Raw genomic sequence first — 16326 nt, 5'->3', positions numbered from 1 at the left:
AGGTTTGAAACTTACCTAAGTATAAAGCCTTCCTGAGAGATCCTTGCAACCACAAATTACAATACTGTAATTAAGATAGAACAAATATTTATTTATTTTCCTTCTTAAAATACATGGATTCTGGTTTACATCATTGCCAAAATAAAATAAAATAAAATAAAATAAAGCTTTGGGTACTGTTTAAAGTTACTTTTTTTTTTTTTTTTTTTTTTTTTTTTTTTCTAGAGATAGGAGCACATCCAAAAAGTCAACCCTAAGGTACATACTTTACAAAAATGAAACGATGTGTTACCTGTTTTATTCTGCACATGGTATTTGCACATGCTTTCAATATCTCTAGGCTGAAACTGTAACATTTTGCTGGAAAACTGAATCTACTATGGGTGAGAGATTTCTTTAATTTCTTAGGGAATGGATTTCCTAGCTGCAAAGGCATTGAACACAGCCTGGAAGACACGCTGGGTGTGATGTTGTTCTTTATTGTTATAGGTACAGAGTTCTGGTTTGGCAATGCTGCACATTCAGATCATTGAACATTTACCGGCCAGGAAGGACTTTTCAGTCTCTAAAATGGTTACAAATGTTTTTTGTCAGAATGCATTCATCATAAAGCAGCCTGATTCCAATAGAGTCCTACTATTTTATTTGGGGTAATAACAGCAAAGTCTTACCAACTGCAGATGGAGGTACCAGGGGTTAATTTGCGTTCACGTTGGAAAAGCAAAGCAGTGCTCCCTCCCAACTCTGACGGATCCCTCGCGTCCTTTCCATAGCTGATCGTCAGGTTGTCCCCGTCCAGAGCTTAGCGCTGACAACAGCTCACGGCTTATTTGCAGCTTTGAAGCCTGGTCCTATAATGTTTCTCTTCTGACAGGAGATGAATAAAGGTGTCGCTGTGGGAGACTTTTAGCTGGCTGCTATAAGAAGGACCCTCCTTGCACTCCCTCACAAGACCCTCAAATTCGCTTTTGGAGCTTGTGGCTTTCCCCTCGGCCAAGTTTAGCTCCATCAGCTCCAATTCGTGCTTGGCAGCTGTTTCTAAAACCCTCTGTTTGTTGTAATACCTGACAAAGTTGTTAATGATGGGGTGGATGGGAAGGGCAATGGCTATCACCCCACAAAGAAAACTGATGGCAGCATTCAGTTTCCCTAGTGTTGTTTTAGGGTATATGTCTCCGTATCCAACCGTGGTCATGGTAATGATTGCCCACCAAAATGACTGAGGGATGCTTTTAAATAAGGTTTCGGGATGGCTTTGCTCCATGGTATAACCCAGGGCAGAAAAGACAAAGATCCCAACAGCTAGGTACATGAGGAGCAGTCCTAGCTCCTTAAAGCTGCGCTTCAGAGCATAGGTCAGAGTCTGTAGCCCCGAGGAGTGCCGTGCAAGCTTGAAAATCCTCGCGATCCTCATGATGCGCAGCGCTTGGACAGCCTGCTGGACGTTGCTCAGCTCCATCAGCTTGGCTCCCAGGTGGGTCAAGGTGAGGCTGACATAAAAGGGCAGTATTGCCAGCACATCAACTATGTTCATAAAAGACAGAGCGAAGTGGAGTTTATTTGGCGAGGCGATGAGCCTCAGCACGTACTCCATGGTAAACCAGCCTATACAGGCTGTCTCTATGCTGTCCAGGGTCGGGTGCTCCACACGATTCCCCTCTGCATCTGTGACCTGCATGTCTGGGATGGTCCCCACACACATCACGACAGAGGAGATCAAAATAAACAGAAAGGACAGAACGGCAATCACTCGAGCTGGGTAGGACGATTCTGGCTTCTCCAAGAATTTCCAGATGTATTTTTGACATCTCTTCCAGCGACCTTCGGAGGCATCTACTCCCAAGTCATCCAGAATCAGTTGCACTCGTCGGGCTATTTCCTCCAGTTCCTCCTTTTTTTCACTCAGATGGGTTTTGCAACAGTCATCCAAAAATTTAAGATCCACTTTCCAAAATTCCATCTCGTTCTTGAAGCAGATGGGGCATATTCCTTTCTTCATGTGAATTTCCCCAAAGTAGTACACGTCGATAATGCATTTGAAAGCATCTGGATCTCTGTCAAAGTAAAACTCCCTCTTTCCGGGATCATAGTCATCGCAGAGGGAGAATATGCTGTCGTATCCCCCCGATAAGCAGTTGATCAGCTCTGCCAGCCGCGTTTCTGGGTACTGATTCAGGTTATCTCCGTAGAACACCTGCCTCACCCCACCGACATTGACTACAATCTCCGTCTCTTCGTTCCTTTCTGAGATGTCAATGTCCACATCTGGAAACCGAGAGTCACCTGCCATTTTAATTGTATTGGATTTTTATCTTATTTTTAGCCCACTGTTTGGTTTCAAAGCTTTGTGGGTTTAATTTCTCATGAAAGCAGATTGGCACCAGGTCAGCTCTGTTGCAAACGTTACCAGGCTGACCTGGAGTCGTGGTGGGAAAGGCTACAGAAACAAACCTGCGGTCACGAAAGCCTGGTGAGGTATGCAACAAGCTGCAGTGAAAAGACAAGTCATCGGGCTGCCGTGCCTGAAAGCAGGAGGTTAGAAAGCTCCAGCAGATTTGAAAGAGAAGAAACCATTCAGCAAAACTCACCCCTCTGCTCAGTGCTCGAGAGTCTTTTCAGGTCCCATTCTCTCTCTAAAGTGCTATTTATTCACAGGTTGGAAGTCACGGCCGAGAAATAAATCCTGTGCTCTGATTAATGCAAAGTGACTGACAGTTCTCGGGGAGACCATCGGCAGGGTGAGCCCACAGAAAACTGTTGCTGTTTCCCTCTTCGGTGCCACAGACTTCCCTAGAAAGCTGCTTTTTAATTGGGTTCTCTCTTTCCGCTCTCTTTTTACTTTAAGGTCTTCCAGAGTTTGTCTGCTGACTCTCGCACCCGGTCGGTGCAAGTGTGCAGAGGAGAAACTTGGGCTTGTTTTCCCGTTGCTGTTTCCCAACACAATAGGGCTGCGAGCTCCTTTCCCAACCCTACCCTCTTCTGGCCAAACCCAGCAAAGCACCAGCTGCACACAGCACAGCTCGGCTATTTATACGCCTGCCCGGCTGTAAAACGAGGTGCTTCTTGAACGATTTTTTAAAAAGTTTTGTTGGTGGTGGTGGTGTTGTTTTGTTGTTGTTGTTGTTGTTGTTTTTTCTTTTAGAAATCAAACACAAAGCATGAGGATGTCTAATTAATTCAGAGCCGCGGTGCAGAGCTTCTGCAGGAAAGACAACTTCTGATGGCAGAAGCCAGAGGAAAAGAAAAAAAACAGTGTTTTGGAACAAATACAAAGCATAAATCTTGCTCTCAGCGGGACTTGTGCAAGTCTAGAGTAATTCCCTGTCAGGACACTGAGTTACTGTAGGTTTGTACCCGTGCCATTGAGAACCGAACAGGGACCGTGAAGTTTTCACTGCAGGACAGGGCAAAACTTGCTGTGCACTCTGTGCACTTTCCCCAAAGGTCCATGTCCTTGTTTTAAGCTGTGCTTTCTGATCTGCAGTCAACTGACCCCGAGGAGTGCCTGAGTGCTTTATGATCCCTGTGACAGCTTCTCGGTGAGTGCTGCTTACCAGGAATAGTGTTCTGCACCTCCTACAGCATGTAACAAACAGGAGTAAAAGAGCAAGCACTCCCCTTTCCTTTTGCTTTTTCCAAATTCAGGATCTGATGGACACGTGCTCCCTGGACCCCGACATGCAGGTAGGCCCATCACCATGCTCTTGTCTTTGCTTTTATTGTCCTTAAATCTGACTGTCCTTTCATTTTAGTGAGTTCAGAGGGCTCTGATCTTGCAAACCCCACAGGTGAACTGCTTCTGGCCACAGCAGAGTGGTCAGCTTCAGTAGGTTTTGACCTTTGCCCACTTACTGGCCTCTGAAAAGCTTGTAAGTGGAGGGGAATAGTGAGGTGCCAACCCAAGTGATAGTTTTGCTTCTCTAGGCTTGTCTCCATCCTGGTAGAAAGGTGGTAGCTGTGATGTACCCGCTATCATCGTGCCACCCAGTGAGGGGAAGCCTGGGGGGCACCCTCTGCCCCATTTCAGGTTGGAAATGAGGAGACATTTCTTCTCAGAAAGCAGTCAGGCATTGGAAAGGGTTGCCCAGGGAGGTGGTGGAGTCACCGTCCCTAGGGGTGTTCAGGGAAAGGCTGGACGTGGTGCTTAGAGACATGGTTTAGTGGGTGACAGTGGTGGTAGGGGGATGGTTGGACCAGATGAGCTTGGAGGTCTTCTCCAAGCTTAATGATCCTGTGATTTCCACTTGTGGGGGATTGATAAGAGTCATGTGCCAGCCCTCGTCTTGGCATGGGGCATGCACATAGTCCCAAGTACCTTGTGACACCCTGGAGACAGTGCAGGCTCTGGGAGACACACAGGCAAATCACTGGCCCAGCCCCTTCCAGCCCTTGCAGTGACCTTCCTTGCCCCTGAGCTTTCACAGGAGGGAGGAGAGTGAAAATATGCAAAGGCAGACGTGAATTCAGGAAACCTGTGAAATACAGGAGCAAAGTCCTTTCTCACTGTCTGTCACACATCCGTGCACCAATTTATAGAGCAAAACCTGAAGCCCAGCCAAAGTGCATTCTTGCTGCTCTGTTACAGCCACACAGTAAATGTAACACCCAGTCACCCAGTGAGGAATAGGACATGCATGAACCACAGCTCCATCATCTTCTTCAATTGCCTGTGCTGTGTCATTCACATCCATGCTGCAGATTAGCACAGAGGACAAGGAACAGTAAGAGCAGGGGCTGGATGTCTTATTCAAGTGACAGTCCCAGGAAAACACCTACCAGCCTGCACCTGAGCCACATTTCTTAGTCCTTGGAGTGTAGAAATAACACGAGGTGTAACTTGATTTTTTTTCTCCAGGCTCATATATGTTTACTGCGACTTCCAAGCTTCTTGGGCCTAGAGAAATACCTAGCAGATCTGAGGGAAAAAAAAAAAAAAAAAAAAAAATCTTCTTATGGGCTCAGCAATAAATATTTACCCAGCTAACCATACACGGGAATGGGATTTTCTTGTCCACTACCATGAACAGTTTAGCTAGACAGATTTTAGTACAATACATTTTAAGATGACAATAGCAGTGACATGCTTGCCCAGGGGAATATGTGGATGAGGTTCCTTGCTACCAGCTCTTTGAAAATAAAGCTCAGATTTGGGTTAGTTAGCTTTAAAATGTTGTCAGGCTGCATCAGTGTAGCAAAACAGGCTCTTTAGGTTCTCAGCCTCAGATCTGACTGCCTCAGACACCTACTCTCTATGACTGGTGATTCATTACAGTGATCTTCTGGCTATTCTCCGGGTAGCAAGAACAAGTCAAGGTACAGTCCAGCATGGCCGCCCCAGAAAGCACCACCTTCACTTCCAAAAAGTCTTCCCACCACCAGCATAATTTTACAGAACAAACACCTACAAAATACTTGTGCAGGATTAGCACACACATTGTTCAGCTTGAAAGGTGAAATCAGCTCCTCTCAAATGATAAATCTCAGCACATTCTTGAAAGGTTGGAAAGAAACTATTTTTGAAATGCCAGATCAGTCCTTATAAAGACTTTACTTATGTGGCTGCTAAAATCCTTGTGCTTTATTCTCCCTTGTCTTGCACCTTTTCAGAGCTCTTTACACCTTTTGGCGTTACTGTCAAGCTTTAGCGATCTGGTTGCATTTTAAAATGATCCAAAGAGAGGGTCAGGAAAAATCATAATGAATTAAGATTTTGTTTTTGTAGCTGAAAAGAGCAAAACAAGCTTACTTGAGAAATGTTTTTTATCAGATTTATCGCACAGCAGCAAACAACAACTGAATGAATGTTTTGCAGCAAAAAAAATATTTTACTAATTTAATTCATTTTTTTTATCCATGAAAATAGAGCTTCTCTGATCTAATAATTTCAGTAGATAATTAATGCCCTGCAACTCATTTAGGAGCAGTTTACTTCAATTATTAGGACTTCAAAATCCAAATTCTGCTGATTTATTGGGACTGGACAAACAGGTCAGGCCATGCCCTACCTCTGTTGGAAACAATGAGAGCTGGGAACTGAATTCCTACAGGCTGTATAAGAAACAGAAATAAAATTAAAAATTAAATTAAATTAAATCAAATTAAAAAAAAAATCCTTTCAACATTTTTTTTTTTTTTTGTCTCAGAGAACCAGTTGTGCAGATGTGTTAAGTTTTGGCAGTGGTTCAGAGTGGTTCCTTCAGGAAGGAGGAGGATGCTCACCTGGACCTCAAGCCCTGCAGCCTGAGGGAAGGACTCAGGAGAGCAACATCCTGGATTTCTGGGTTCTCCTGGAGGGCTTGGGTCCCCATGGATCTTGTTGCACAAGGTGTAGGAGAAGCTCTGATACAGCTCCCTGGCAGGTCCTTCACCCAGTAAGAGCCTTCAACGCTGAGCTTTGGGCCAGCCTTGGAAGAGAGCTAGCTTCTCTTGTGGTTTGGTCTGGCTCATTCTGTGCTCCCAAAGTCCGAATGGCTGATGCACCCAGCTGCTCCCGCATGGAGTTACGGGCAGTACCAGTGAGTGAAGGGGAGTGAATGGGTGAGAAGCCAGCCCTGCAGAGATAAGGTCAGAGTCCGTGTGGAGAGGTGAGCTCAGTCACCTGCTGCCACTGGGCACCTTCTTTTCAGGTACTATGATTTCCAAGCCGAACACAGTTGTGTAGCCTTCAGAGAATGCAGAACTCACGGCAGGTTTGGGATGATGGTGGTTCCTACTCTATATAATCTCCATCTACTCAGTATAACCCCTTCCTACTCAATATAACCACACACTTCTGCTTCATCATGTATGATTTTCAAAAACACCCACAAGACTGGAACTGTGGTGGATCTAGCAAGAGAGTTCAACACCTAACACACAACTTATTTTCAGGTAGATTCATAGAATAATTTAGATTGGAAAAGACCTTTAAGATCATCGAGTCCAGCCATCCAACTAACACTACAAATCCACTGCTAAACCATGTCCCTGAGCACCACATCTATCTCTCCTAAATACCTCCAGGGATGGCTACTCCACCACCTCCCTGGGCAGCCTGTTCCAATGTCTAACCACCCTTCCCATGAATAAATTCTTACTGATATCTGACCTAAATAGATAGGTGCAAACCAGGGGAACCGCTCAAGACAAGTGCCTGTCATGAAAATACCACAGAAAAGTCAATCAGAGACCAAAAGGACAGGGAATGGAAATATCTTAGTCCTCCTTCTTTCCTCAGGGTATTCTGGGGACAAATCCTGCAGCTGTACAGACACTGCTTTGATGGCAGACAGCACAAGGTTCTGTGTGGGGGAAGCACCGTATAATTACTTCACACCAATTACCAGAAATGAGAGGCAGGTAATCCAGAAGAAAAAGGATCAATGAACAATATCTTCTTGGGCTTCAGAAAGAGCAGATCAGAGCAGCTGCTCTGATCCCTGTAATACAGCTGGCTTTAATAAGAGGAGCTTGAAAGACTGCTTTCAAAATTCTTCAGGGTTTCCAAATCTAAGACAGCTTCTAGCAGTTAGCAAAAAAACTCTCAGACACCACTGGACCATCCAGCACGTTCTCTTTGGAAAATGAATCCAGCTAATGCAATGTGCTGTTTTATTGTTTGTAGCCCACTATAGCAAATCCATTTTCAAATCATATCTTCTTTTATCCTTACAGATTGCTCTGCGATAGCCAGCCATTCTCATTCTATGAGAAAAAGTGGTGTTGCTTTCCCTTTCACCCAGGGCCACTCCCACAACACCAGAGCCCAACCCCATACGTGTACCCACCACGTCTGAAGGACAACAGTGCACGACTTGCTTTCATGGATGGTAGCACCATGGTGCGTGGGGGAGAGGTGTCTTGTGGGCACACTCTAACAGGAAACCCTCCTGACCATGTGTGGTCTTGTGTGTGCATACATAGCCATAGCCTAATGGCTTCAGCATGAAACACATCCATCACCAGCAGATATTTCTGGCAGTGGATGAGTCTTTCCAATCCCTTGACATGGGAAAAGAAGGGCTCCATCAAAAGCAAAGTGAGTGGAAACACATCTCTACATTTTTAGTACACCTAAAGTGTATCTTTCAGGTTGGTATGTCAAAAGCAAGAGATAATGAAAAGTCCGAACTGAGATGGGTATCTCAGAATAACTTCACCTTATGCATCTGGCTTTATGTGTCCCTGTCTCTGGCATATTCACATATTTGTCCATGATTATTACTTCAGATCCAACAAATCCTTTCCTACTTTATTTTCCCTTCTCTTAGGTTCTTTTTCAAGTACAAAATTTATACATACCCAGCCAATTTGTTCTAGCAGATCTTTTAATTAATTCCTTATTAAAAGATGGGTAATAGCTTGCTGTAAATTTTAATTGGCCTTGCTTTCCATTTGACTTTAATGAGTCTATTTTCCCATACAATTAAACCTGCTTTAAGTGACCACTCAGGGGACAAGCTAAATCTCCGACTTAATGTAAATGGCTTTAAATAAATAAGATGCAGCCTGTGCTGCAAGAACCTAACAGCTGCATTCAAATTAAGCATATTGGTGAATCCTGATTAGGATGAGAACTGGAGGGGCTGTAAAACTTTTAAAGACTGTGTCTTGTTTTCAGTCACCATGCTTTAAGGAAGGACTGAAAGTCTGCTTTCTGCTTTTAGACACTGTCATCAAAAGCTCTCAGTTATTATTATACCTCCCTTTGAATGTTGTTGCATAAACACAGAAAAGAGAAAAAGTAGGTGATAAGACTGAACTTACAGCTGCATAGACAATGGCTTAAAAATTAAGAATTACTCAAGCTAGGATTTTTCTGGCATTTAGTGTCCAAAAATTGTGTTTGCTCCTGTAATTAGGGGACACATCATAATTAATATTCACAAGGCAGGTGGGTACAACTTGCACGCATGACCTCAGCTTTGGCATCTTCCATTTTATGAGTGCTTGGCTCTGCAAATCTGCTGGTGACTTTTGTCATGATATGCTGCACAATTTCTCAAAGGACCCGTGTTGTGTGGGTGCTGCTGCTTCCAGCAAGGGCATCCCAGCCACCCTCAAAGAGATGCAAACATTACTGGGGCACACGCAAGACTGCTCTAGGTGGTGGCACTGGTGAAGTGACTGGGCTCACTTTCCAAGAGGTGCATACTTCCATCACTACTAACTTGTGTAGTGCACAGTATTTGACTCAAAGGAAAGACCAGGATCGTGGCAGCAAGGAGGGAAGTGGCAATGGGCAGCCTGTGGGCTATGTTACAGCAGCTGAGTTTTAAGTCCTGAGTTTTCAGCAGTTCTAAGTCCTCTTGGGCAACAAGTTGGGAGGGATCACTATGCTTCTATTTGAATGTGATTGCTTTAAAAAAATCCAACACCACTGCCTTTTACTGCGTTTGGAGTTTGAACAGTAATTAATAGTACTTTGCCCAAGCTATTGCTCTTAATTCTGCACAAGGAGAGCATGTGTAATGGCTTAGTGTGCACCATCTCACAATAGAGGTTTTTTATGTGAACTAATATTTTTATTGTGGGCGATCAAAATAAGGAATATGATCAAATAATTCACAGCAAACATAGGCAAAAGCATGCTGATTTGTGTGCTTAGAGAGCAGGAAAAATAGGAAAGCATTTTCTAGTACGAAGAAGCTGTAAAGGAAAACAGTAAAAACAAAAACAAAAACATGGAAAACATTTCATCAGTGTGCTATAGCAGTAATAAAAAGTAAAATACTTTCATTGATCCTAGAAAACATTGCAGCACTGAGGAAAGTACAGCTTTCAGCAGAGCCTGCAATTCTCACAGGCTCTTGTGAGTATAGTTATAATTTTCCTTCTTCCAATGAGCACACTGTGTTACAGGACACCGGAAGAGGAAGGTGTGTAGGCAATATTAGAGGCAGAGTTCACATCTTCACAAATATGAAATTACCCTTGCGGTACCTGTGGAGGAGTCCTGTGAACATTTTACTTCATTAAAACTTGTGGGACCAAGAGACATTGCAGGATGCCCTGGAGCGCTTCATTGATGCTTTCCTGCTGCTGGTGGCACAGCTGTCTGCAGGAGCCCCCCCACCTGCAAGCTCTTCAGGCTTACTGTCTTGGTCAGCAACCAGCACAATGATGATGCTCGTAGTCCCAGCTGAAGGCAATTTGGGACTGCAGGAGGTGGTGTCACCTCACCAGCATCCTGCTTGCACAGCTTGTGCTGAGTGGAAGCATTAAAACATGCAAATGTGGGGTGATTAAAGTTGTTTTTTTATCAGTGAACCTTTACACTGTAGATCACACAAAGAGGAAAATCAAACTTGGTTTCCCGTAGTGCCTAATGAATACTTTGAAAAGCGTGGGGGAGCATGTGCTCACACTTGTTGCCTTTAAAAAGTCCAGATATCTGGGTGAACCCACACTGGAAAACTGATTTCAGCATCTCCATTTTCCCCCGTGTTATTTAGCTTTACTGAACAAAACAGTTTGCTGAATTCAAGTGGAATTTACAGAGAATTTTAAGTCAATCAGAATTACATTTTCTGAAGGACAAATGATGTGTCAGAAACAACTTTCTGACCTCGCCTTTGATCTACTATTGACCATTGGTCAAGTTGTTTACTTTCTTGCTACTCTCCTTCAGCTGTCTGGCAACACATCGTATTTCCTCACAGCTTGCAAGCAAGTCAAATCAAAAAACACTTTTAATTTGGCAAACAGATTACAAATACCTTTTCATATTATCTGAATGGCTCTAAAGCCAACCCACATGTTTCTAAGTGATTTGTCTAGACAATGGGTGAGTCAAACCTTTTATCCTTTCTGTTTTATATAATAATCGGTTCTGCTCAGTTAAGATTTCATTTTACTTTACCAAAAATGAATGCCTTTCATTACTATGTGCTGTTTAATTTAGCATTGTATTGACATTTTGCATACTAATTCACTTTGCTCAGGGTAGAGTCACAAGCCTTCTCAAACAACGCAATGCACACAGTGTAAGTTCATTGTATGTGCTCGTAGTGTCCTCAAAGACGAGATTATAGAATTCAAGATATCCTATTCAAAAAAAAAAAAAAAAAAAAAGGCTAAGGAGATGAAAGGAAGTTCAGTGATGAATGAAGCGAGCTGCTGCTGAGCCTTCTCTTTATTGCCATTCTGTGACATTTTCAATTGTTCTCTCCAGATGAGTAATGAGGACTTGGACTTCATTGCTTTTGCTAAGCTTCACTGCGAATTGCTGGTGGTTAATCTCAGGACAGTCAGGGCTCCCAGTCCTGCTGACGGGAACATTTCAACTGCCCTCTGTAGTTACAGTGAATTCTCTTGGATGACCTTGAGAAAGGGGTTGCTGCCTATACCAGCAGTGATATGAAATCTTCCCTTAATGGCAAGCATCTCCCATGTGCTCTGGCCTCAGTTTTTCCTCCTCTACTTTTTTTCTGTAGGCTTCTGTGCACAGTTAGTGAGACAATGAACTAACAGAGCTGAAGAGCAATGACACACCCGATCGGGCTTTTCACTGTTACATTTTGCCACAAATCACGGGGACACATGCTACGAATGAACATAAAAATACCTATCCCAACAGAAAGTTTGTGATTACACTGAACATCACTTCATAGAACCATCCTGGTTGGAAAAGACCTTCAAGATCATTAAGTCCCACCATCAACCTGACGTACTGAGCCCCATCACTAAACCCTGTCCTGTAGTGCCATGTCCACACGTCTCTTGAATACTTCTGGGGATGGGGACTCCACCACTTCCCTGCACATCCCCTTCCAATGCTTCACCACCTCTCCTTGAAGAAATTCACCCTTTTTTTTTTTTTTTTTTCCTAAAATTCATGTACATAAGGACAGAAAGTGTAGTGCCTCCTGCTTGCCAAATCTGAAATATTAACCCAGTCATGCTAAGTACTCCAGTATTTGCCTAGTCTTATAATAAAATAGCTCAAATCACTAATCAGTTTCTCCAGATTTCCTTTGGTTTGCAATAAACATAGATACAATCATTTGGAGTCAGGTGCTAGTTGCAAACATCCCCATAACGTGACACGCATGCATAATTATCAGTTCTCACACGTCCAAATGGTATGGGAATTAATTACCTACGCCTGGAAATGGGCTTTGCAGCTTAAGGATGAGGTTTTAAAAGCAATTGGCAATGACTCATCATAGGAATTTTACCTTTGATTCATTTGAGAATAGGGATAGATACAATAATGTTAGCACCATGGATATCCCAAATAATTTATTGATAACCATTACAGTTCTAGTTCCTTCTCTTATATTGGTCTTTCACTGGTGTACTGAAAGAAAAATCAGGTCTTGCATGTTTTATAATTTTTGCAATAAATTACTGATGTATATGCATGGAGAAATAAATCATTACATCTCACAGCTGGGAAACTAGGATGCTGCTCCCCATCTTCATGGTCTGCATTTCTGTTTCAGAGCTTGTGACAAACCATTCAGAAATCAGCCATTTAGCATTTCTTCTTCACTCATCTCTTGAAGGATACATACTTCTTCTTTGTCAGGACTGAATAACAGTCCTGACTTAATTTTAACTAGACTGGTACAGAAAACTGAATATTTTCTGGGAATTTCTGACATTCTGACATTCCATTGAGATACAGGAGAAAGAAAAAAGGCATGTTAAAAAAATCTAAATATAGGACTATCAAATCTTCAGGTTAGCACCACTGAAATTTTACATTATGAAAATATTTATATTCTCTATACTAAATATATCGTGCTAATATTGTGTTATAGTCAATACAATGCAATTAGTGCAATACAATTTCTAAATGAAAAGAAATGAAATGACAAATTCAAATTAAACATTTTAGCTACCATGATAAATGCATCATGACACTATGTAAACCATTTCTTTCCAGATAAGGATATACCTCAACTAAGAGTTTTTATTGCAAATTTTGGCAACTTTCAATTTAACTGAACTGTGTTTTCTAATATCAGCCTCTTCTGTCAAAAAAATTATCAGTTCTGTTTCCAACGTACAACACAAGTAATTCTAATGCTCATGCCATTCTTTGCTTTTCTTTGCCAGACCCTTCCTCAGAAATTAGAAATGACAGATGGGATTTGTAAGAGAAAAAAAGATATTTTCTGTACATTCAGCCCAAGGGCAAGAGAAAAAGTCAACATCCTCCACATGGATTTTTATTGGCTGTCGCCTTTATTTTCTTTGTAGCCCCTCTCATCTTATTAAACTTGAATCATCTTCAGCTGCTCTCCATGTGTACATTTTTCTAAAGGAAAGAATGTCCTTAATAAAACCTTTGGGAAGCCCAGGGGGGTAATGAAAGTGCTCTTTATATTGATCAAACAGTAACAAAGCTCATCCGTTCACCATGAGACTGAGATCTCAAAAGCAGCTGAAAGTCTGTAAAACACCATAGAAAATAATTGATTTTGTGTCACCATGTAATGAAAATTAGAAAAGGGATCTTAGAAAAAATCCTTCTTCTGCTCCTACTACAACTGGTTTCTAACCACAGCACTGCAATATTAATACCAAAAATTTACAGTATGCATATGAATGGCAAGCCCAGAGCACAAAAATGAATTGAGATACCTCATACATTACATATCTCTAATAGTTTGAAACACCTTGCATGTTTTGTAGTTGTTTGTTTCTTTTGTTTGTTTTGCTTTGATTTGATTTAATTTGCATGGGGCAGAATTGTCCACCACTTCACATCACTTTCAGTGTGTGTCAGACATCAGGTGTATTTGAAGCTTCATCTGCATTCATTCCTCAGCATACACTTTGACTATTAGCAATGGGAGATCTGAATCCTGCTGTTAATTCCTCCACTTTTTTTCTTTTCCAAATTTGTGAAGAAGTTGGCACTTACTGGTTTTTGGACTAAACCCAAACATTTTGTCAAAATAGGATTTTTTTTACAAACATAAGATATGTGATTTTTGCACACATCCTGGAAGAAAAAAATGTTCTCTAAATGAGTCATTACTTAAATTACTAATGATCCTGTTAGTAATTCCACAGGAATTCTGTGTTGGGTTAATAACTGATGATACTAAGCTGGCTTTCAAATACTGCCAAAATTTCTAACTGCGTGTTTCAAAAGTTGAGTAAACATTCTGTAGGCTGTAAGTACAGAATATAAACACAAACTCAGTCAGCCTGACACCAATTCACCTGGACTTGCTGCATGTTTCAAATAACTAAGAAAGTGGCAATCTCTTATGTATTTACCATAAACTCGTGACAAGACTTCTCTCAATATGAACACGGAAAATTATTGCAGTTATTTTTCTTTTTCTCCTGCTCACAAACAGCTTGCAAGGTGATCCTAGTTTCCTTCAAATGTTTTCCTTATCCCTACTCATTATTATTCCAGAAAAGAGCAAGAAGAAACCAAGAATGAATAGCAATAAGGAGCAGAGACAGTACGTTCATATGCTTTTTATCCACATGGTTACTTGCAATATTTTTTGCATGAATAAAACCCACCTCTTCCCATACAAAGAAAAGTCATGTGAGTGTGTGTCTGCAAGTAGTAAAGCAAGGGGGAGATGTAAGGGTGATTCCAGTAGCTCTATGGAGTCAAGGAGATGTGTATGAACAAATAACCCTAAGCCCAGCACTAAAACTATACACATTTTAGAGTAATTGAATCATTACAAATTCAAAGTCATGAGGCTGATCATGGAAATACCCATCTGCACTTACACCTGGGACAGCACAGTACCCCCGGGGATGCAGCCAGCCTCATAGCCTTTGCTGGGCTCATGATCCAGTTCTGCAGGGTCCAGCTCTGCAGGGACTCGTATTTTGCCACTGTTCCTCATTTTATGTCACTATGATGATGCATCACGGTTTATATTCTGTGATGCAATGTTGCTGTGTCTCAAGTTTCCCTATTTGCTCTGCACACAGAATGAGTCTGCCTCTACCCCAGAAGGAAAAAGGAATTTATTTTCTTTGTGCAAGTAGGTGGATGGAGGCAGAAAGCAGGCTTGGCCCAGTATTGTGCTAGTCCTTTGTCAACACCTGGAATCCAAGCCAGGCCCATTGCTGAAGTCACCAAATCTGTCACCATCCAGCCGTCTCACAGGAGTGTCCCCATTCTCCCCCAGCCTTCCCTGGACTTTCCTGGGGAAAGTCATCACATCTGCCCAGGGAAGGAGAAATCACCAAAATAAACACTGCTCCCACACCTCCCTCATCTGTCTTCCCATGCACAGTGGACACCAGGGAGAGGATTTTTCTTTTGTCAGATTTGAAAGGTTGTTTTGTTGTTGTTGTTTTGTTTTTTGTTTTTCCTTTTTAAAAGCACAAGGATTGATATTTACTGTCAGCTGTGGGATGTTTCAGTCAAACAAAAAAGCTTTTGTTGGGGTCTATAAATAACCTTACTGTTTAAGTGAAAAAACATCAAATGTGTGTTTTGTCCTTTCCAAAATATGTGTACTTCTTACCATTAAGTGAACAACTTAATGCTATCTCAAATTAGCCATGTATTTCCTATTGCGTGTGGTGATTAGCTTGAAATGTTAGTTTGAATGTAAGAGATTTCCTTTTTTTTTTCCAGATTAAGCTTGAAAAGATTTTCTTGCCTAAGAATATAAATCTGTTTACTTGGTAATTGCTTTATTTATTTACTTAGGTTACGTGTTCTAATCTTAGCAGCATTTTGGAAGAAAATCTGCTGGTGCACTGACATTAACATAATAATGTAGCTCTATTCTTTAAACCCTCCCTGAAAATTCAGGTGCTATTGTCTCAGTATTTGCATAGCACTGGAAATTCTCCCAGAACATCACAGGGTTTCATATACCACATCCTCACTAGGAGAAGGATGTTAAATGTCCAGTGTTGAGGGCAATCAGAAAGGCACTCTGATGGGAGGCACTGAATGCTAAAGCTGAAAAAAAATAGCACGAAGCTTTTCTAAACAACCTGTTACTGCCATGTCACACTCATTTAATTTCTTTATCAGATCATGAAAGTTGATTATATCTATTTTAGATTGCCTTGGACTGTGAGGCATGCAGTGAGTAAGGGGGAAAGTGTGATCTTCATGCTGGTCTGTAGTTAAAAAGTAAGAGAAGGTCAGCTAGCTTGTTACAATGCTGATGGTTTAAATAGCAGAAATACCACTTGCTGCATAGCAGACTTCCAGTTCCCACATGCCAAGTCCACCCTGGTGACCTACACGCTACTGTTGTGTTCAGTCTAAAAGAACTTCATTCCACAGGTTGGCTTGTAAGCAGAGGTAATATCCTTTATTATCACAAAAGGCATGCCTGTGGGGAAAAAAAAAAAAAAAAAAAAAAAAAAAAAAAAAAAAAAAAAAAAAAA

General features: G+C 41.8%; 1 protein-coding gene across 2 annotated transcripts; it reads right to left on the bottom strand.

The window, feature by feature from the left end:
* Positions 1-221: 221 nt before the first annotated feature.
* KCNF1 (potassium voltage-gated channel modifier subfamily F member 1) lies at positions 222-3008 on the bottom strand. 2 transcript variants are annotated; one of them, XM_035322080.1, is made up of 2 exons: positions 2589-3008; positions 222-2265 (listed from the first exon to the last, which is right to left on the bottom strand). In XM_035322080.1, the coding sequence occupies exon 2, from the start codon at positions 1997-1999 to the stop codon at positions 827-829; it is 1173 nt and encodes a 390-aa protein (XP_035177971.1). In that variant the 5' UTR covers positions 2000-2265; positions 2589-3008; the 3' UTR covers positions 222-826. The 2 variants fall into 2 exon arrangements, with proteins under 2 accessions (XP_035177971.1, XP_035177970.1); XM_035322079.1 differs by having other exon boundaries at positions 222-3008.
* Positions 3009-16326: the final 13318 nt, after the last annotated feature.

This window comes from Oxyura jamaicensis, chromosome 3 (genome assembly GCF_011077185.1).
Source record: "Oxyura jamaicensis isolate SHBP4307 breed ruddy duck chromosome 3, BPBGC_Ojam_1.0, whole genome shotgun sequence".
NCBI lineage: Eukaryota > Metazoa > Chordata > Aves > Anseriformes > Anatidae > Oxyura > Oxyura jamaicensis.
The sequence above is the reverse complement of the archived record's forward strand: the minus strand, read 5'-3'. Positions and strand labels throughout refer to the sequence as shown.